This window comes from Cricetulus griseus, chromosome 6 (assembly GCF_003668045.3).
Source record: "Cricetulus griseus strain 17A/GY chromosome 6, alternate assembly CriGri-PICRH-1.0, whole genome shotgun sequence".
Lineage (NCBI taxonomy): Eukaryota > Metazoa > Chordata > Mammalia > Rodentia > Cricetidae > Cricetulus > Cricetulus griseus.
Window position 1 is genome coordinate 139,674,025 of NC_048599.1, and position 19,811 is coordinate 139,693,835.

General features: G+C 50.3%; 1 protein-coding gene across 5 annotated transcripts in view; it reads left to right on the forward strand.

Annotated features, from left to right (window-relative positions):
• The window catches only part of LOC107977033 (collagen alpha-1(V) chain), a 151,239-nt gene that overhangs the window by 98,397 nt on the left and 33,031 nt on the right, over positions 1–19,811 (forward strand). For all 5 annotated transcript variants that reach the window (XR_003486716.2, XM_027423035.2, XM_027423036.2 and 2 more), the window contains exons 28-39: positions 2,024–2,068; positions 3,685–3,738; positions 5,361–5,468; positions 6,241–6,294; positions 8,198–8,251; positions 11,897–11,941; positions 12,067–12,120; positions 13,334–13,378; positions 14,096–14,149; positions 15,238–15,291; positions 17,947–18,000; positions 18,759–18,866. Coding sequence is in view for 4 of the 5 variants with exons in the window: in XM_027423035.2 (XP_027278836.1) it covers positions 2,024–2,068; positions 3,685–3,738; positions 5,361–5,468; positions 6,241–6,294; positions 8,198–8,251; positions 11,897–11,941; positions 12,067–12,120; positions 13,334–13,378; positions 14,096–14,149; positions 15,238–15,291; positions 17,947–18,000; positions 18,759–18,866 (729 nt within the window). In the remaining variant the exon portion in view is untranslated. The remainder of the gene's footprint in view (positions 1–2,023; positions 2,069–3,684; positions 3,739–5,360; positions 5,469–6,240; positions 6,295–8,197; positions 8,252–11,896; positions 11,942–12,066; positions 12,121–13,333; positions 13,379–14,095; positions 14,150–15,237; positions 15,292–17,946; positions 18,001–18,758; positions 18,867–19,811) is intronic.

Sequence of the window (19,811 nt, forward strand, 5' to 3'; positions counted from 1 at the left end):
ATATCCGATAACCACTCCACCGCTGAGCTAAATGCCCAGGTCTCTTTTCACTTTTGGTTTTGAGATAGAATCTCACTATGCTGCCTAGGAGGTTGCTCTTAAACTCAGGATCCTATTTCAGCCTCAGGAGCAGTTTAGATTACAGGTCTGTGCCAACAGGCCTGGACCTGAGAGTTCATCTCTGCCAGATCCTGTGGTTCTGTTTCTCTCCTCCATGGACATGCCTGGAAGAATGAGATGATGGGTGGGCTTGAACAGTCACCTGAACAGCCCACCCACTGTCTTCTTCTGGAACATCTAGATACCTAAAAGGTATCTCAGGAAAATAACAGTGTCAGAGACCATTAGCTCCAAGGCTGCTGACCAGACAGGGCACATCGCGCCTTCCTGAGTCCTTTACACCACAGATGTTCTTACACTCCTTTGCTTGGGTGCTCACAGACTCTGTGTTGTCATGTGTATGCCAGATGCCCCCATGTCTGCTCTAAGCCCCTTTCCATTTTTCAGTTCTCCATCCACCACTGATTCAGGTTTGAGCAAGCACAGAGCAGACTCCCTAGAGTCAGCACCCCTTCTCCAGGGCCTTTTCCATCTACAGCTGCCACCAAGGGCCAGGGGCCACTGTCCTAACAGACTGGGCACCTCCAGTGTCAACCCACATCCATTTATCCAGTGTCAGGACGAGTGATCAATGAATATGAGTGATCAATGAATATGGAGCAGATCTCCCTGCTCCATGGCTGTCCTCTTGCTCCTCCATTCCGCATCCTGAGTCATGCATCATGGGATACCGAGGAGCGATGTTGCCAACAATGGGCTTGTCTCCTGATGCTCCAAGCCCTACCTCGCTCCTGTGGTTAAGATCTCATAGTACCTGTGCACCTGATTTGTAGCTCCTAGCTTCCTATGTCAAAGCCCAGACCACAGCCCAGGCTCCTGCATTTGTGTGTCTCCACCCTTCATTCTAAAGTTCTTTCCAGCCGCAACAAAAGGCTGGAAAAAAAGCCTATGTGGAGCTCTGGCCAGCAGAGGGCAGCTGTGGCCCCTGGGTCCAGAAGGTGGCTCAGGCCCAGGCTGCAGCCTCATCAAGAAGAAACTGGGCCACATGGCTCCTCTGGGGTCCTATGCAAAGGTGACCTGAGGCAGCTCCTGGAGTCAATTGTGAATCCATGTGGGTAGATGTCACTCTCTCAGAGGCCTAAGGTCAAAAGTCATGGGCCATGAGGATATGGGTGCATCTGTCACTAGGTTTCACGATTTCTCCTCCGCCAGCAGAAGCACTGAGCCTACTGAGAATGGGAGAAAAGGGGTCAGGCTATGTCCTTAGAGCTGTATCTAACAGGGAGGTGAGGTGGTCCACCCTGGGCTGAGGACAGCCACAGTCATTGTTGTAGCATTAGTCTCCTGTCTCCTGTCAATGATAATGCAGAATTAACACAAGCAGATGGTGCACAGCTACTGTCTACTGGACGCCTCATATGCACTGGTCACTCACTGCCCTGAGGGCTTTCAGACCATTCTTTCCCAACAGCAGAAACAAGGCTAGGGTCCTCATCAGTTCACTTCCAGATAAGGAAACTGAGGCACACAGAAGCCTGGGACATCCTCAGAGGCCATAGAACAGGGTCAGGATCTTAACCTGCCTGTGTTGAGTTCTTCCTAGCTGCAAGGTCTGAGGGACTATTTCTAGAATGAGCAGGTTTGTTAGCATGGGAAAGTGTTGGCAGGGGTTTGGGCCCTTGGAGAGGCAAAACTAGACCTTTGGGTAATTGGCCAGGGAGAGGTTTGGATGTTTGTGTAGAAAGAGGAGTCAGAGGCCAGTGTAGGAATGAAGGACACTGGGGGCCTCACATGAGCCCCTGTCAATCAATGTGAGAATAGGAAATGCCTCTCCCTCCTGAGATGGGGATGTGGTGGATGAGGGCTCATCTGAGGCTGGTACATACCCCTGTGGGAGCTTTTCCCTTGGCCCCTCCCACAGATCTTGTATGTTTGTGATCATTCTCTTTTCTTGCCTGCATAGGGGGCAGATGGCATCCGAGGTCTGAAGGGCACCAAGGGCGAGAAGGTAAGGATCTGTCCCCTTGAGGTTGGGCTGGCTCAGTGTGAGGCAGGACCCAGTGGGGTTGCCTCTGAATGTAGAGGGAAAGAAGCTTGCTTGTTTGTAAAAGTAGAAAGAAGCTGCTGAAGACCAGGGTACTGTCAGCATCTCCTGGGCTTGCTCAGAACATACCCAGGAGGCACTGGGATGGCCATATGACTGTATTCACGTACCTGCCTCCTCCAACAGTCTTCATGTGACCAGTTGTCAGGGTTATTACTCGAGGAACCCAGCATTCCTGCCCAGAGTCCATCCAGGCCAGGTTTACAGCCCAGTCTCAGGCTCAGAGCTGGGGCATGTGAAGGCATGTCCAGTTCTGGGACTGTTCACACTCACATATAAGCCACATTTCAGAATGTGGTGCTGACTGCCATGGACAAGGCTGCATATCAGGCCTGTATGGATCATTATTAGTTACTACAAAGCTACATAAGGCACTCTGAGTGCCATAGGGTCAGGGTGCCCAGAACTTCTGGTGGATGAGACATGCTGAGCCTCATGGAACTGTGCCATCAGCCACTTCTGTCCTTTCCATGTGGTGGTAGGAGGCCTGGCACTGGCATGTGATGTGCCCATCTTGAGCTCCATCCTATTGGGCAGCCCTGTTGTCATTCCACTGTAGACAGTAGGTGTGGCTGCCCTTTGTGGCAGGCTGTGGAGCTCCCTGGGACACTGAGGTCTGAAGGCTGTGAGAGCAGGGCCTGCCAAGCCTGAGCCCAAGCACCTGGCACCTGCATATATGTGGGCTTGCACGTGTGCTTGCCACTGCTTCTCACTGGACACCCGTGGACATTTTTGCCTCCTTTCTTGTGTGTGATCTGCTAGCCTGAAATATATTCTCTAGGGACTGTTTCAAGGGCTATGGGTGGCAACAGCACAATAGCTGTGTGGTCTACCTTGTGTCTGGGTGTTTACTAACCACTTGCCACCATTTGGGAACACAGGCAAAGAGGCCTTTCATTTCATTCTCTACTCCTTCTAGAGCAGGAGTAGAACCCTAGGTCTCCTTCTGCAGGGTCAGGGGAATGGGTGTGTCTTCTGAACAACTCAGCCAAGATCACCATTATGTGGATCTCATAGGGGTTTGGGGAAAAGCAAGTCCTCATAGGACAGTGCCCACCCCAACAAAGAGTTTCTGAGCCCTGTGTTTGAGAGTTCCTATTCTGTTGGGAGGCTCTGTTACTGGAGGGCCTTCTACCTTTTTGAAGAGGGTTTCTAGAGTCCCAGCTTTACCACTTTATCTTGTCTTTACAAGACAGAGCTGCTTGAGAGGATGTGACTGGGTTCCGTAGGGATGCTGCCATACCAGAAAAGTTCCTGTGCTGCCCCAAGGAGCCCAGGAAAGCAAACTGGGATGGTTCTAGGGAGAAGGAATGTCTGAGAACATATGGCCCTGGTATACCATGCATACTGTGGTAGTGGCCTAGGGGCTGGGTGAGAGGCCAGGTGCCCACATGCCTCCTTCCCCATACAGCTCTCCTGCTTCTGCCCGGGGCTGGGGACTCTGCGTTGTGCAGTGGAAAGTGCTGCTGTGGAGCAGAGTCCTTTTCTATAGACTGATGCATTTTCTTGTCTATGCTCAGGGTGAAGACGGCTTCCCTGGGTTTAAAGGCGACATGGGAATAAAGGGTGACCGGGTAAGTGTTGTGAGTCTAGCATTTGGGTCAGGGACAAGCAGAGGAGGCCTGGGGACTTGCGTGAAAGCTAAGGGTATTTGTAACCATAGAGCATCTTATCAGAAAGGATGCAACACTTCTGCAAGATGTTGCTCCTAGGACAGAGTGTCTGAAGGCCAGGGGCCTCTACAGTGTTCTCTAGACTGCTCCTCGGTTCCCACTCCAAAGCCAGAGCAGCTCTCACCTGTGTTAGCCCCAAGGACAACTATGGTCACTCTACCTTGGGTGCTAGATAGACAGCTTAGTAAGGATAGGGGCCTCTAGATTACAGGGAAATTTGATTCCAGAGGGTGATGAGCAACCCTGGGAAGAGAAAATGGGAGGGAGAATGGAAACCATCCAGATAGGCACATAAGCAAGCCACTGCCGAAGATGTAGCAGATGGCTGGCAGGACCATATGCTATTGAGGGTCTGCAATCTCTGCTGAGCTCCTGGACCATTCTGGTCCACAGGATGCGTCCAAGTCACTCTTGAGGCTGTGCAACCCCAGTGCCCTGCCATCTGGTGCTGGGCAGTGGTTAAAGCCCCATAGCCTGACCATTCTCTGATGGGTTGCTCACCCCAGCTCCAGAGAAAGCTGTTGGTGCAAAAGAGGGCATGGCTTGCTCAGGTGGGAGGGTTCCTAGCATAGCAAGCACAAGGAACCAGAGTTTAACGGTGGCACTGAGGACAGTTTCTAGGTCGTGACCGGTAGAGCCACCTGCTAGCTCCTGCTGAGACGTTCCCTCACAACTTCAGAATGAGTCAGAGCCTGGCAGAAGGTGACACAACTGTTGTACACACCTGAGTCTTGTCTATTGGCTAACTCAGGCCGTAATTGTCCCCAAAGCAGGCCCCAAAGGTGCCTTTGCCAAACATTCCAGAATAAGAGTGCCTATACACTTTGCCACAACCTGACAGAGAATGGCAGAAGCCACCTTCATGTCTGTCAGAGGAGGAAAATAAAAAAGGGACTTTGTGTTCCATTATGCTGCTTTTAAAGATGGCTCCAGGCCTCCTCCAGGTGATGGATTCTTAGTGCTTTGGCTGAGGGGCTACTCTAGGTCAACAGAAGACATTCCTTTGACTCTTCCTCTCTGATGTCTTAGCACACACAATTCGAGTCCACTTGACTGAGGCACGGGTGTGGTGGGGTGTGCCTATAATCTCAAGAGACAGGAGGATAGGTGGGAGTTTTCAGCCAGTTTGGGGTTTATAGAGAGCCCCTGGAGATGAGATGGAGGAAGGAGATAGATAGATAGATAGATAGATAGATAGATAGATAGATAGATAGATAGATAGATAGATAGATAGATAGATAATGAGTCACACAAAAGGTACTTCCTTGGAGTACAGTTCAGTTTTCAATAGATGAGGGTGAGATGGGGGAGCAAGTGCTATGGCTTTGCTTCCTCTACAAATAGAGCCTTGCGCTGGGCTTTCTGTAGATACTCAGATGGGAATACCTAGAGGGTTAGTAGGTTTAATGAGCATTCTGCGGTTGTTGGTCTCTGAGCAGTTTGTATTTTGATGTGTGTGGGAGGTGTCATTTGGGGGTGGAGACTGGGAAGGGTCTCACTCACCTCCTCTTTTCTGATTGCAGGGGGAGATCGGCCCACCTGGTCCCCGAGGAGAAGATGGTCCTGAAGGTCCAAAGGGTCGTGGTGGTCCCAATGGTGACCCTGGTCCTCTGGGACCCACTGGGGAGAAGGTTTGTGTTTACAATGCTTAACCATGCCTAGTGGGCACTGAGTACCAGATTGCCCCCCCCATGCTCTGCATGGGTAGAGAGACTCCTGAATAGCCCATGCTACCACCCCAGCCTTTTGCCACCTCTCCCAGTGTGTGTGTGTGTGTGTGTGTGTGTGTGTGTGTGTGTGTGTGTGTGTGTGTGTGTGTGTGTATCTGCTGGCCTTTTTCCTGTTCCAAGTTCCCCTTCTGAGGCCCACACCACACCTCAGAGGAGTGTTTTCCTTTAGGTATAGGCAAAGCTTGGAGACCTCACCAGCCATACTTGAGCACCATCTCTATCAAATACTATCTCCACTTTGGGGGTGATGGAATGGTCTCACTACAGTCTGACAGCATGGCATGTGCATGAGACGTCTGTCTCTAGCAGGCCCTGTACCAGCAGTACCCTCCTACACATTGTCGACAGTAACCTGGGGAGGAGGGGTCACAAGGACTGAAACCTCCCACTCCATCTGGCCATGGGCTAAAACTCTTACAGAGTGTTCAGAATCCCCCCTGACCTCAGATAAAAACATTGGTCTTCCTGGCCATGCTATCCATCCCTTTGTTTGGTGACTGTTTTTCCAGGCATGCTGGTAGAATAGGGTTTAGAGACACACTGGATCTCAGTGGGGAGATCAGGTTGCCTCTGTACTCCAACCCTACTCTTCCAACCTGCCATAGCCCCTCTCAAAATATAAGGTTGAGAAGTCATGTTTATGATTTATGAGTCTTTTTTTTTCTGTTTCTAGGGGAAGCTCGGAGTGCCAGGATTACCAGGGTACCCTGGAAGACAAGGGCCAAAGGTAATTTAAGCCTGCTAAGTATGTCCTTAGCATGTGAGTATCCTTAGTATGAGCAGGTACTGTTTCATGTGGCACCCCACACACTCCAAACCCCCTCATCCATTCTGCACCTCTCTGTGGCTTCTGTGCCACAGTGGAACAATATGTTCACTGCTAACGCATAGTCCCCAGGCAGCCTTTGGTGTTAATTTGACCAAGCTCAAAGAAAGCACTTGGACAATGAGTTGAGCCTTTCAGACAAGGGGGCAGAAACTATCCCAGCCATCAGGCCAGTTCTGGGGCCTGGTAGCCTGCTGGGGGTGCTTGCCCCCCTGGCTTATCCACACCAGCCTCCTCTTAGCCCCTCTTTACATTGGAAGTTTGGAATGGCTTATAACTGAGCAGGAGAGGGACAACTGTGGTCTTATCTTCAGTCATGTTCAGGCTTAAGTAGAACAGGTCCTAAAGGCTTTGGAAATCAGTGTAAACATTATTTTCTTCTCATCCCACATTTTATTATTCATGGTTCCTCCTTAAACAATAACCACTGCCTGCACTGGAGACCTGGCTAGCAGCACTCAGCCAGCCTGCCCCAGACTTGCATCCCTGTCCTTCTGCTGCCTGCTAGCTTCACTGTCTTTGACCCACAAGAGCCAGGGCCTGCCAACCGAAGGGAGAGCAGTGACCTGTCCACTATCTGCTCTGTGTGGACACACATCCAGCCTGCAGGAGTATGTCCCTTAGATGTGACTCCAATGTAGCTGCCACTGGGAGCCATCCACCCAAGTTTGGGAAATGGGATCCCAGGGCCAGTTCCTTTTCCTCTTTTCAGGTACTTATCTCAGAAGGAGAGGGAAGGAGTGGAGAACATTTGAGAGAGGGGAGGGTGGGATATGACTCAGTGCTGGCAGCTTTGGGGCATGAGAAAGCGGGATCTGATACTCTGCCCTTGGGCTGTGACTAGATGCAACAAAGTGCTGCACAGTGGCCTGGGAGTTTTGTATCACCCACCCCAGATCCCCCTGTTTCAGTCTCCTGCCTGGGTGGCCAGGTGGACATAGAGAAGGACTGCAAGGTGTGGAAACAAGCAGACTTCCTGGAATAGGAATGTGCTCAAGTCAGGATGTTAAGTCACCCAGAGGGCAGAAACTCACAAAGAGCTGTAGACAACACCTGCATTAGTGCCCAGTGGTTTGCTCTGGGTATGTCCTGGGAGCCCCTGTGGCATCTTTTTGTACATAGAAGGAGTTTGAGTGTATGGCAGATCAAAGTCTTGAGAACCATATTTGACCCGTGTGTACATCTGTAGAGGTGAAAAATGTTAGATACTATGCCTGGATTTGAATCCATTTCTGACCTGGTGAACCGTCATGCTTTAGTTGAGGCACTGTGGACAGGTAACAAAGTATGACAGCAGGACCAGTGAATAGAGCTGTGAGATGCAACCCCCATTTCCAGGGAACCTCAACTGCCATGTTCTCCCATCCCCTAAAACATTGCTGGCAAGGCACAACCTCTATGTGGGAGCTGAGGGAAATGGGATGGAACATGCTAAGACTTAACTGTGGGTTTTAGATTTGGGGTCTAGTTAACATTCAGGAAATATTGAATGGTAGATGGGTGTTGAATGGGTGTTAGGTGGGTGGCTAGACAAAAAGATGATAGGAGAATAAAAGGATAGGTGATTTCGTATTCCGCCGTGGATGAGTAGGGTGGCTAGCTAGGTAGGTATTCCGTGGGTGGATGAGTTGGGTGGGTGGAGGGAATGTGGGTATTACATGGATGTTTGGGTACAAAGCAGATTTGGTCAGTGAGTAAGGAAGGGGTGTGAACAGTAACAAAAACTTGCCCTAGTGGGCATGACAGCGTGGCCCTTGCTCCTGGCTTGGCAGTCTTGTTTCATCTTCCTTTAAATGTCTTGCAGGGCTCTATTGGATTCCCTGGCTTCCCAGGTGCCAACGGAGAGAAGGGCGGCAGGGTAAGAACTGCAGTTGCTCAGCTGCCTTGGTGTGCAGGTGTTGGCCCTCTGGTCAATGCTGTGTTGATTTTCTCCATTTTTTATCAAAACTACTTTTTTAGAAGTAGCTGATTTTGGGCTCTAGGCCTTTCTTTAACTTTCAGTTATGGAGGCACCATGATAGGAAGGGGCAATGGTAAGAAGGAAGAGCATGCTGGGAAAATGGAGGTTTCTGATGGACAGGAGCCAGGAAGCCCTTGGCGCTCCTCCAGGTTCTCCTCTTTGTGAGAGAGTTTTCTGCATACTAACTTTACAGGGAGAAAGAAAAGTGTTATTTTGTTGGTTTTGGTGTGATCTACCACCTCTTGTTAAGCTGGGTCCATACCACCTTGGGGCTATGTGTTATGACTCTCAGACCTAGAGTCCCTGTTGGAAGTTACTCTGATTGTAAATACAGGGCAGGACATGACACCGTTAGGTTCCTACTGTTGTCATCATCACAGAGGTATATTGAGAGCCAACCCGAGGGAACCATACTCCCCCCACACCTTCGGTGATGTCCTTGTTGGCTCAGGCCTTCCATGTAGGAGCGGACGTCACTGGGTGGTGTCACAGAGCCTGAGCACTGCCATTTGGGAGATAGAGCGTGATGGTTGTTTTGGGCTTTGGACATATGGGACACAAAGAGGCCATTGGTGGTTGGGGACACAGAACAGAGTGCCCCTGGATGGCTGCCCTCCACATACTCAGAGCTGAGGCTGGGGCTCTTCCTCACAGGACACTGCTTCATCAGAATGTCATGTGTAAAACAGAGTTGATGTGCTCCTAAAACCCAGGAGAATGACTTCAGGAAATGAGACCATGTGAACAGGCCAGTCAGTGGTCACCAGCCGCACAATGTAGAAAGCAGGAATGTCCTGGGAGCCAGCGCACAGGATGGAGGCCATCTATTGTCACCATCGATTCTCTCTCACAAGTCGCTTTATCATCTTTCTATTTTTCTACATATCTTCCATTTCCTCTTCATCCATCCATCCATCCATCCATCCATCCATGTATCCATCCATCCATTCATGCATCCATCCATCTATCCATGCATCTATTAGTCAATCATCTATCTATCCATCTATCTATTTATCATCTATCCCTCTCTTCTCAGTCAGAATCTCTGTCTAGAGTCATCTGACCAGTATTTGTGGGAAGGGTTGGCCCCGGGAGTATTTGGAAATACTCCCTATGAGGCCCAGGGTCTCACAGGTGTGAAAGATGCTTCGGTATAAGGATGGAAAGCCCATGGTTTGTTGCTTTGCCTAAGTGGGAGTTCAACCAAAAATTGGGTGTCCTTGGACCACTAGGTGTGGTTGGCTTTCCCAACTGTCCATGGAGGCTGGAGGCTGGGCTGGACTTGCAAACAGCCTCTGGTGCAAAATCATATCCTGAATTAATGCCAACAGCAAGGTTCAGGTTGTTATCCTTCTGCTCCCTTGTGCTGTAGACCCCTTAGTCACATGGGCTTCACAGAAGGCAGTTCATCCGCTTGCACTGCACGTTTCCTAAGTCCTTGCTAAGCTCAGAGCTTACCAGGCAAGGGATGCTCCGGTGACTGAGCAAGATAAGGAGCAGCCAGTAACCAGTGCTCAAGGGTAATGAGCATGCAAGGAAGGATAAACGGAGCCCCCAGACCTGGGTACTACCAGAAGACAGAGATGTTCCTGCTAAGACCAGAAAGGGGTGGGGGGGGGAGGGCAGAATCACTTAGGGGAGCTGGTGTAGCTGAGCCCAGGGCAGAGGTCTAGGCTGGCGGACGCTGTGGAGGCCTTACTCTGCAGCACTTTGGGGTGGGTCTTTATTCCAAGGCAGCCAGAGTTTAGTCATGAGGGTAACCCCGGGAGACATTTAAAGGTAGTCCTGGTCCCATGTGGGAGAGGATTAGGAAGGGCTCGAGGGCTGTGAAGGGGGCAGGTCTGTGCTATACCCTGGAGACCTACCTACTCTACTTGCAGATGGTCTGGTCAGCAGGCTGTCTCTAGGGTAGGATGCCAGACTCAGTTTACAGCATGTGTATGTTTGCCACTCCCCCGGGTGCTACCCATATACCCCAGTCCTCGCTTACCAGAGACCTGGCTTCTGCAGAGCTAGTAGCTCATGTCTGCCTGACAGTGGGAGGTTAAATGGGAAGCCAACAGAAGCTATGCTGTCAATCAGCCAGCTGCAGCCCAAGTCAGAGCCACCATACAAGCAAAGCAGTGTCTTAGGATGAGACTGTACCCCACCCCTTGGAGGGGTCCCAAGAGAAGAAGGCCCCACTGAGGTCTGCCAGCAAATTCAAGGCCCTTTATACTTCAGCTTGACCTTGTGCTCCAGAAGAGTTGTAGGCAGGACCATTTCAGGGACCTCCTATTCTTTCCTGGCAGGGTCTAGAGGCCAGGTGCACCCAAACAATTAATGTTTGAGGGAGTCCTGGAGGTGTGATCTGCTCAACACCACTAGTCACCAGGCCAAGCTCTCATGGCTTAGATTACCACATACCCTGCTGAGAGCTCCATGCTACCCCAGGGCCCACATGGAAGCTGGGCTGAGACCTGTTTGCCTCCTGCCAAGGCTGGAGTGCCTAGATGCCCCAGGTACCATCAGGGCAGGCTGCACCTGGAGCCAGGTATGCTGCAAGGTCAGATGGGATCAGAGTGTGATTCCAGGTCGTGCTAAAGGTGAGCGAGGGACAGCGACATTGGCAGCCCAGCCTGGATTACATACCCGGATGAGTCAGGGCTGGTTACACTGTCAGTAAGGGCACACACATCAGAAGACAGCAGATGTCTTACTTAATTTTCATATGCAAATATTTACCTGCAGCCAAAGGATGTTGTCACAGAGCTGAAGTATTGTAACGGGGTTATGTATGTTGTTAAGGAAAAAAAAAACACAATTCATATGCTGTGATTTGTTTCATTAAATGCCTTTCAAAATGGGAGGCTATTTTGCTTCTGATAGTGAGCAAGTGGAAAATGCTAAGGAGAGACTCACTCTATGGCTTCAGCTTGGTAGAGACCAGGATAAACCCGGGGTGAACCTCAGAGCACTCAAGCCTCTGCGCTCAATCCATTCTCTCTGTGTGCTGTGGGTAAACGGCACTTGCGGGCCATTATATCCTCGCTATGGCAGAAAACAGAAAACAAATGCCATGCGTTTGCTTTCCGGGGTTCGGAAAATGCAGATCAGCAACAGCAAAAGGACTGAACTCCGAGAGAAGCCAGGGACTCTTGAATATATGATTTATATGTTAAATTGCAGCTTCCCTTTGCGCCTGCAGAGCCTGATGAAAATTTAATGCCTAATATTCGTAACAGTAGTGGAAGAAAATTATGTGTGATAGGAGTTGACTTTCTTCTCCCTTCATGTAATGATTTCTGTGCCTACTAAGAGGAGAGGAGAGAAGGGGAGGGGAGCGGAGGGGAGGGATGGGGTGGGGGGAGGAGTGAGGGAGCAAATGAGCCAGCTAAGTGACAGATACTACCCATCAATATTTCTGCCCTTCACCTCTCCCATTCACCCCAGACAGGCCCTTCCTGACCTCATTCTGGATTCCTGAAGTCTCTTGTTAACTCAGGAGGGCAGAGCAGGGCCATATGTACCCAGTGTGACTGACATCCTATTCTCTGCTTCTAGGGGACACCTGGAAAGCCAGGACCGAGGGGACAGAGAGGCCCAACGGTAAGCCTCCTTGTAGCCTAGGGCTGCTCTGTGCAAACTGAGATTGTGGGGTGTGAGTGGGTGGGCTCTGTGAGTCCGGGGCCTCTGAGTTAACTGGCTTTCCTTCTCTCTGTCCATCTGTTCAGGGTCCGAGGGGTGAGAGAGGCCCACGGGGCATCACAGGGAAGCCTGGTCCTAAGGTATGTTCATGATCTGTTGGGGCATAAGAACTGCATCTTCAGATTGTAGAGATCCTCAGTGGGTGGTCTGTGGCCTTTTTGTGTAACAACAACAAAAAGAACAATTTTCTTGAATATCATGAAAGGGGGCTCTGCCTTCCTGCAGCCTTCAGCAAGGTTTGTGAATTGAACCACATGACTAAGGGTAACCCCAAGGAAACTCAAGACAGACAGAGGTAGAACTGCCCCCAGGAAGCCAGCCTAGCACAGCCCTACCCGGGTCTAGTGGGGAAGCCTTGTTTCTTTTCTGGTAAGGGTGGCTGGGAACTGTAGAGATCCTTGCTAGAAGGTTCTTTCTGGTGCAGGCAGAAGCTAAGCCCACCACTGCCAGAATTCCTGATGCTGAGTGTGGTGAAGCCAGCTCCCTGTGCTGTATATCTGGGGAAATGCCAAGCATGGCATGCTGCCCAATTCTAACCAGTAAAAATCCAGGATAGGGTGCTGAAGAGACAGGCACCGCCGTGTTTGAGAGTAGTTGTTGCTCTTCCAGAGGACCGAGGTTTGTTTCCCAGCACCCATATGGTGGCATAAAACCATCTGTAACTCTAGTTCTGGGGCATCTGATGCTGTCTTTGCAGGTGCCAGGCATGCAACTGATGCACAGACATGCATGTAGGCAAAACAACATTGATGCACATAAAATATTTAAAAAACAATCCCGGGAGGGTCTTGCTGAGAGGAGGTTCCAGTTAGCTGGGAGTCAGAAGTGACCCATCCCTGACCTATCCCCTCCTTGGAGTTCTGTGCTAAGCTACGGCTACATTACACACGCACGCAAGCATGCATGCATGCGCGCAGGCGCACTCGCACACACACGCATGCACACACACACGTGCATAGTGGACTCAGCTCTTCCTGAGAACCAGCTGGGTACATGGAATAGTCCTGAAGCTTGTGTTCTTTCTATTCAGTCATTTTGATGTGTTCTTGGTTGAGTGAAGTCTGTCCCACTAGTCACAGGGACCTGTTCTGGAAATATCACCATCCTGTACATGCTAGCTCCCTATTAGCTGCACTTAGAGGCAGGTTAGCATGGAGTTGAGGCTCAATGCTGCTACACTGCTCTGCCCTGGGGTCAGGATGACCTTGAGCAGCCTTGGCCCCAGACATGAGAGTGGCCCTGAAAGAGCCCTTGGCCACAGCTGTCATGATGAGCTTTTCTGTTCTCTCACAGGGCAACTCTGGAGGCGATGGCCCAGCTGGCCCTCCTGGTGAGCGGGTAAGAGTCTTCCAGGTCTGGGCTATGAGGAAATTTCCAGGGAGGAAGCTGGCCCCAAACACATTCCAGGCACTTACCCCTGGGTGAGCCAGTACAGGAGGTCAACAGTGCCCTGCAGAGGAGCAGGGCTTGCTGAGGCCCAAGGGTAGCTCATAGCCGGAAGTTATGTGTTCCTTGGGGAGAGACCTCATCCCTCCCTTTGAACCTGGTCTTGGGATGCTGGAGGTGACTAAGAACACAAAAATTTTGTCATAGGGCAAAGAGGACTCTGGGGTATTGCCATGTAACTTGACCACCAGTGTTCTTAGCTTGGGCTTTTTATCTGTCTGTCTGTCTGTCTGTCTGTCTGTCTGTCTGTGTGTCTATCTATCTATCTACATTACCTATCCATCTTATTGATTATCATCTACTTATCTTACCTATGTATCTTCTATCATCTGTCTATTATCAACCTACTTACCTATTTTCTATTACCCATCTATTAATCATCTATCTATTACCCATCTATCTATCTAGCATCTATCTTATCTATCTGTCTTCTATTACCCGTCTATCTAGCATCTAGCCCTCTCTTCTCAGCTCCTCTGGAGTCAAATGGGGAAAATGGGATCAGGTTAAACGGAGGTTTTAGGTGCAGCCAGTGCCACAGTGAGGAAAGAATGGGGGCTGCTAACAGGAAGAATGTCTGTCCTCAAACTGGTCATTCTCTGTTCCCAGGGACCCAATGGACCCCAAGGACCCACAGGCTTCCCTGGACCCAAGGGTCCCCCGGTAAGTACTGCTTTCTCCCGTGGAGGTGGCAGGTCAAGCTTCTCTGACACTGTTCTCCTCATCTCCCTAGGGCATGGGGGAGAGGGGAGAAGGAACACTGGACCCCTGCTGGGTGGGCAGTAGAGACAACCTCCCAAGTCTGGCTGCTAAGGCAGCCTGTGGCTGTGCCCCACCCTTACAGGCTTCCTGTTCTGGAAGCATTTAGTTCTGAACAGAATTTCCTTTTCATGAACCTTGCCTGCTGAGACCCTTCCCCTCTGCAGACCTCCCATGTCAGGTCCGGCTGTCGTTGAGACCATCATGACTTTCTGGCTGGGCTTGCTTTAGTGTCTTGGGTGACCACACAAATGCAACAAACAAGGTTTCTTAAAACAACTGAAAGGTCTTTTGTCAATTCTGGGGCCATGTCTGAAACCAAAGCTGGTTCCTTCCCAGGATCCAGGCAGGGCCCACAGCAGAGGTCCAAGGGAAGGCCCACTCAGGGCCCACCTACTGCAGGGGAGGGCTCACAGGAGAAGAAGGTACATGGTAGGAGACATCCTACAACAAATAAGAATTCATACTACACCAGAGCTCAAGTCAGGAGAAGGGCCAGGGAAGGTGAAGATCCATACCAGGAGAAGTCCACGCCAGGGAAATTCCATGTCAAAGGAGGAACCATAACCAGGGTCCACTGTAGGGGAAGGCCCATACATGGAAGGGAAGGGTCTGTGGCATGGAGGCCCACAGCAAGGGAAGGACCTTGGCAGGGGATATTCATGGCAGGAAAAGTCTGACCAGTCTTCTTTTTGGGTTCTGGAGTTACTGTCCCTCCTCGATGCTTGTCAAGCTAGACAGATGAGGGTCCCAATGGGACCAGGCCAGCTACCTTCTGAACTTGGCAAGTTGGCTGACCTCCCTTGCCTCTGTTAACCCCTTGGGACAGTTGTAAGGATTATGGGACAGGTTCTTCCATGGCATCTAGTTCCATGATTACTGTACATGTGGCTGCTGGCCCTTTCTCAAGAGCCATTAAAATGACAGTAATTTTTGTCACCTGCTTCTCTAAGCTGCTGAATGATTCTTTCCTGCTGTGACTTTTTCCTCAGGGCCCACCAGGCAAGGATGGACTCCCTGGACATCCTGGACAGAGAGGCGAGACCGTGAGTATTCCAAGTGCTGGGGTATGACTGTCCCTGGCCTCTCTGGCTGGGTATTCCACAGCCCTATATGTAACATGTTGCTGGCTGCCTGGCACAGTCAGGGGTCCCTCCCAGGCGGGAAAGACTCAAAGGCTTTGGCAAGGCTTCCTGTGGGGCAGCCATCTGCTGTTGGCTTGAGGTCAGGCTGTGCAGTGGGCAGGAGCCCCAGGATGTCACAGTGGAACCTAGATAATGGCTCTTTGCTTGTTTTAAGGCCATATTTAAAGCCTTCAGGACATCGTACTGTTGGCATCACAAGACCTGTATCTCCAGTCCTTATTTCCCCAGGGTAACTGTGAGTGCAGCCTTGCTGGGAATACCACAGGCCTTTTCTGGGGAGGCCTGGAGAGGCTCTGTCTCTATGGACAAGCTGATTGTTTAGCTACAGAACTCCATGACAAGGGCCATGTCACATAGATCCTAATGTTGTCCATCTGGTAGATTCCAGCTTGGGGAGCTGGTGGGAGGGAGTAAAAAGATGGCTCTGTCACAGTAAAGAAGCTTTTGTACAGGAGAGATGAGATAGCTGGGTGTGTGAGCTACCCAGTGGGGCAAGCATGTGATCTGAGCTCCTGTCCTCAGCACTGAAGGGAAAACTAAGCATGGAGGTGCAAGTCTGTAGCTCTGGTGCAGGAGAAGCAGAGACAAGAGGATCCCCAGGACTGGCCAGCCAGCTAGTCTAGTCAGTGAGTGGACTCTAGGTTCAATAAGAGTCCCTGACTCAGAAAGAGCACATGCATGCCTGTGACCTTGGCTGCACTGTGACCCTGGGATTTCAGACTTTGAGCAGCTGAGCCCTACAAGTGCTGGTGACATCCTTGCTGCCATACTGAGTTCTCTCTTTGTGTGCCCCTTCCTCACCCACACTCAAGGGCAGTTTGCATAGGTGTAAGCATTTCTCACCGAGCCGAGAAGGGTCCACAGGGCTGACAGGCTCCTGTGTCATTGTGTTCAGTTCATTGTGCCTGAAGGTTTCTGTGCAGAGGGGAGGTGGGGGGCTCTCATGGCTGAAACTGGCCCTCCTGATGTGGGCCTTTGAACACCTCGTCAGATAGAATCCTGGCACCTGCTTTAAGACATTGTCCCCTCTGTCTGTCGGCACACAGGGATGAGAAGTCTTTTAATTATGCCTTTGTCAGTGTTCGAGCAGCCCATGCTGGCTGATAAACGGAGATTACCTTGCTCTTTTGTTTAGAGAGAAAAATTAAAATATTTCTTCAGAGCTTTGCACATTTTCCTTTAATGCCTTTCCAAGGAGACAAGAGAAAAGAATTTTGCATACTGTGTGCTTTTCTCCCTCAGACTCACTGTGCAGATAATTAAGTCTCCTGCCTTTGCTTGAAAAGGTGTAGTTTCTAGCAACTTCTATCATGACCAGCCACCTCTGTAGACACGGGGGCACTTTGGCGATTCTGATGAGCATCTGACACTCATCCAAAGCCCTCTAGAGTGTAGACTTCCTTCTTTTTCCTCTCCTCCTCTTTTTCTCCCTCTTTCTCCTGCCAATGAACACAAGTGGCCATTACTTCTCCTTAATGGGAGACAAAAGCCTGTTTCTCAGCAAGGAACAGAAGACCAGTCTCATCTTTATCGGGCCTGGGTGGCCCTAGAGTGACTGTGGACCTAGTGGGAGGCCTTGCTCACCCTCCTCACTAACACTGCCATGAGCAGAGCTTTACTTTGGCTCCTGTGTGCCATCAGCACTCCCTCCTCTTGACCTGTCCATCATGCCTTGTTTTTGGCTGTCAGATAAATGTGTCTTAGAAATGGTCTCTTCTGCCCACTCTGTGAGCTGGGCTGAGAGAGAAGAGCCCTCCTGTGTCTACATAGCACAGTCTAATGTAGTTCATGTGGCCAGTAAATTGTGTGAGATATTAGATGGTCGCCTGCTGGCCCTGAGCCATCTGCTCACCCTCCTGCCATAGCAGTGACCTCTGCCACAGCTAGAGTGCCCTTCTCAAGCCTTGGGTAGATTCATCCTTGCACACATGGCAGCTGCAGGGTTTCTCATTGTGCCAACTTTGCTCTGCCATCATGCCTAAAATCAAGCTTGACTTGCTGCAGCTTCCTGCTCAATAGGAGAGTTTGGGCAGCAGAGCCCAAGTCAGGGGTGAGCCTGGCCCCTGTGAGCTCTCAGGTCCTCAACGAGACAGCATCTATGAAGTGACTTTAAACTAACACATTTGAGTTGATAGCTTCAGAGAACAGCCAGGCCTGGCTCCTGCCTGTCCTAAATATGAAGAGACGCAGGCTTGCGAGTCACCTGCCGTGCGTCAGAGGCGTGGATTACAAAGGCTAAAAAGTCCTACAAAGTTGCTAATGAGCACCAGCCCGGAGACGGCTCTCATGTGTCCTCAGAAAATGAACACGCAGTGACATGAGGGAGAATAGCAGACTTAAAATCCATTTCTCAGCACAAAGACACAGCGTGGAGCTAACCCACTTGGCTTCGGTACTCTCGTGAAATTAATATGGAAAGGGAGCATAAGGCATGACTCCAGAATGAGAGTTTGGAGCACAGACACTGGGATGAGTGTGGGATGGGGTTCCGAGGAGGCCGCAGCAGGGCAGTGGGCACTGCTGCAATGGCCCTCAGCTTGCTGACTCTCTCCACAGGGCTTCCAAGGCAAGACTGGCCCTCCAGGACCCCCGGGAGTGGTTGGCCCTCAGGTGAGAACTTTCAGCATCCTGGGGCTGGTCAATTTTTCCCAGAGTGGGAGTGGATCCCACTAATAGAGAGACTTAAGTCAGTCCCATGGCAAGTATGTGCTAATTATAGGAGATACGCCCCTTGAAGGGGTGCGCTGAGAAAAAGCAGGTGGTTCATGGAACTATGGCCTGAGTGACCCCAGGCCAGACAGGGCCACCAATGGCACAGGGGCCAGTGGTGTCTTCTTGTCCTATTGTGGACAGCAGAGGAACCTGATTCTTCTACACTGGACAGTGTCGTGGGTTCTGATCCCAACCAACACAGATCAGTGAAGGATACAGGTTCCAGCTAGGGCTGATGGCTGTAGATCCAAAGACAGTATTATACCTGTCACCTTGTCACACCTGACATAATGAGAAGTATGAGACTGACACCCGGTGTCACCACAGAACTGGAGCCCATGAGGCCTTCTCCCCCCTGTGGTAAATATGGCAGCCCTCGGCATCTTTCTGATCACATCCCAGGGCAGCCTCTAGAGAGGTGTGGGTACATGGGAGACACCAGCCATGGCTAACTGTCTACTGGTTTCATCTTTACCCTCTGGTGTTTGGGTGGCAGGAAGAGCCTTGCAGAAGAATAGAGAAGAGTGGCAGGTCCACTGTGGATGCTTTGTCACTGTAGTTTGGGCTATACCTAGGCTCAGGAAGAAGAGATTATCTCCTTGCAAGTCACTCAGAACCAACATGTCACCCAAAAACAATGCTGTCTTTCCCCATAGGGTCCCACAGGAGAAACCGGTCCAATGGGAGAGCGTGGCCACCCTGGCCCTCCAGGCCCCCCTGGTGAACAGGGCCTTCCAGGAGTTGCTGGAAAAGAAGGGACTAAGGTGAGTTTCTGGAAATTTCCATGTCAGGAGAATCTTTTTTTATTCCTAGGGAATAAGTTAAAACTTTGTGTTTTCTCTTGATCTTTTTGGACAAATGGGTAATTTCTCAAACAAATGTTTCTCTAAAACCCATATGTTCAGATCCATTTTGCTTGAACTGAGACAGGGCTGCGACCTGCTGCAGATGGAGCACAGAGGGAATGCGGGATCAAACCATCCCAGCCCCTGTAGAGAACGCCTTCCCCTGCTGCCCACTTCTCCCAGAAACAGACTAAAGGCTCTGAATCTTTAGCGGCTAATACAGACCTTGTAGAGAATGGTCCTTTGAAAACCCCTCACATGAATTCACTGAAAATAGATTCTGAAAGCGAAAAACGAATGCATCTCCAGCCTTGTACCCAGTGCCGGCTCTCGCTGTGCAAGCTCTCGCTATGTGCTTTTTTGTAGTCTGTCTGGTAGGCTGGAGTGCCCTAAATTTGTGGTTGTAATGTTTGTGTGTTAACATAAAAACATCTTCAAATTTCTATGAGAGTAACTACAAACACAAGCTTTCAGCCTATTTTTTGTCATTGTTGTTTTGAGACAGGATCTCACTGTGTAGTCCTGGCTATCCTGAAACTTGGCTATCCTGAAATGTAGACAGGTTGTCCTTGAATTCACAGAAATCCAACTACTTCTGCCTCCTGAGTGTTGGGATTAAAGGCCTGTGCCACCATGCCTGACCCACCACACTTGTTGAAGTGACCACATAACTGAAGAAAATCACACATCCTTTATGTGTGTGTTTGAGTAAATTAATACATATATCCTCAGATATATATGTATATATGTGTGTATGTAAATACACACGTATAACCCTAACACATGCTATCTACTCTAGAAAAAGAGAGTTCACTGAGTTCAGAAAGATCTGTATGTTCCCATGTGAAGCCCAGGGAAAATTCT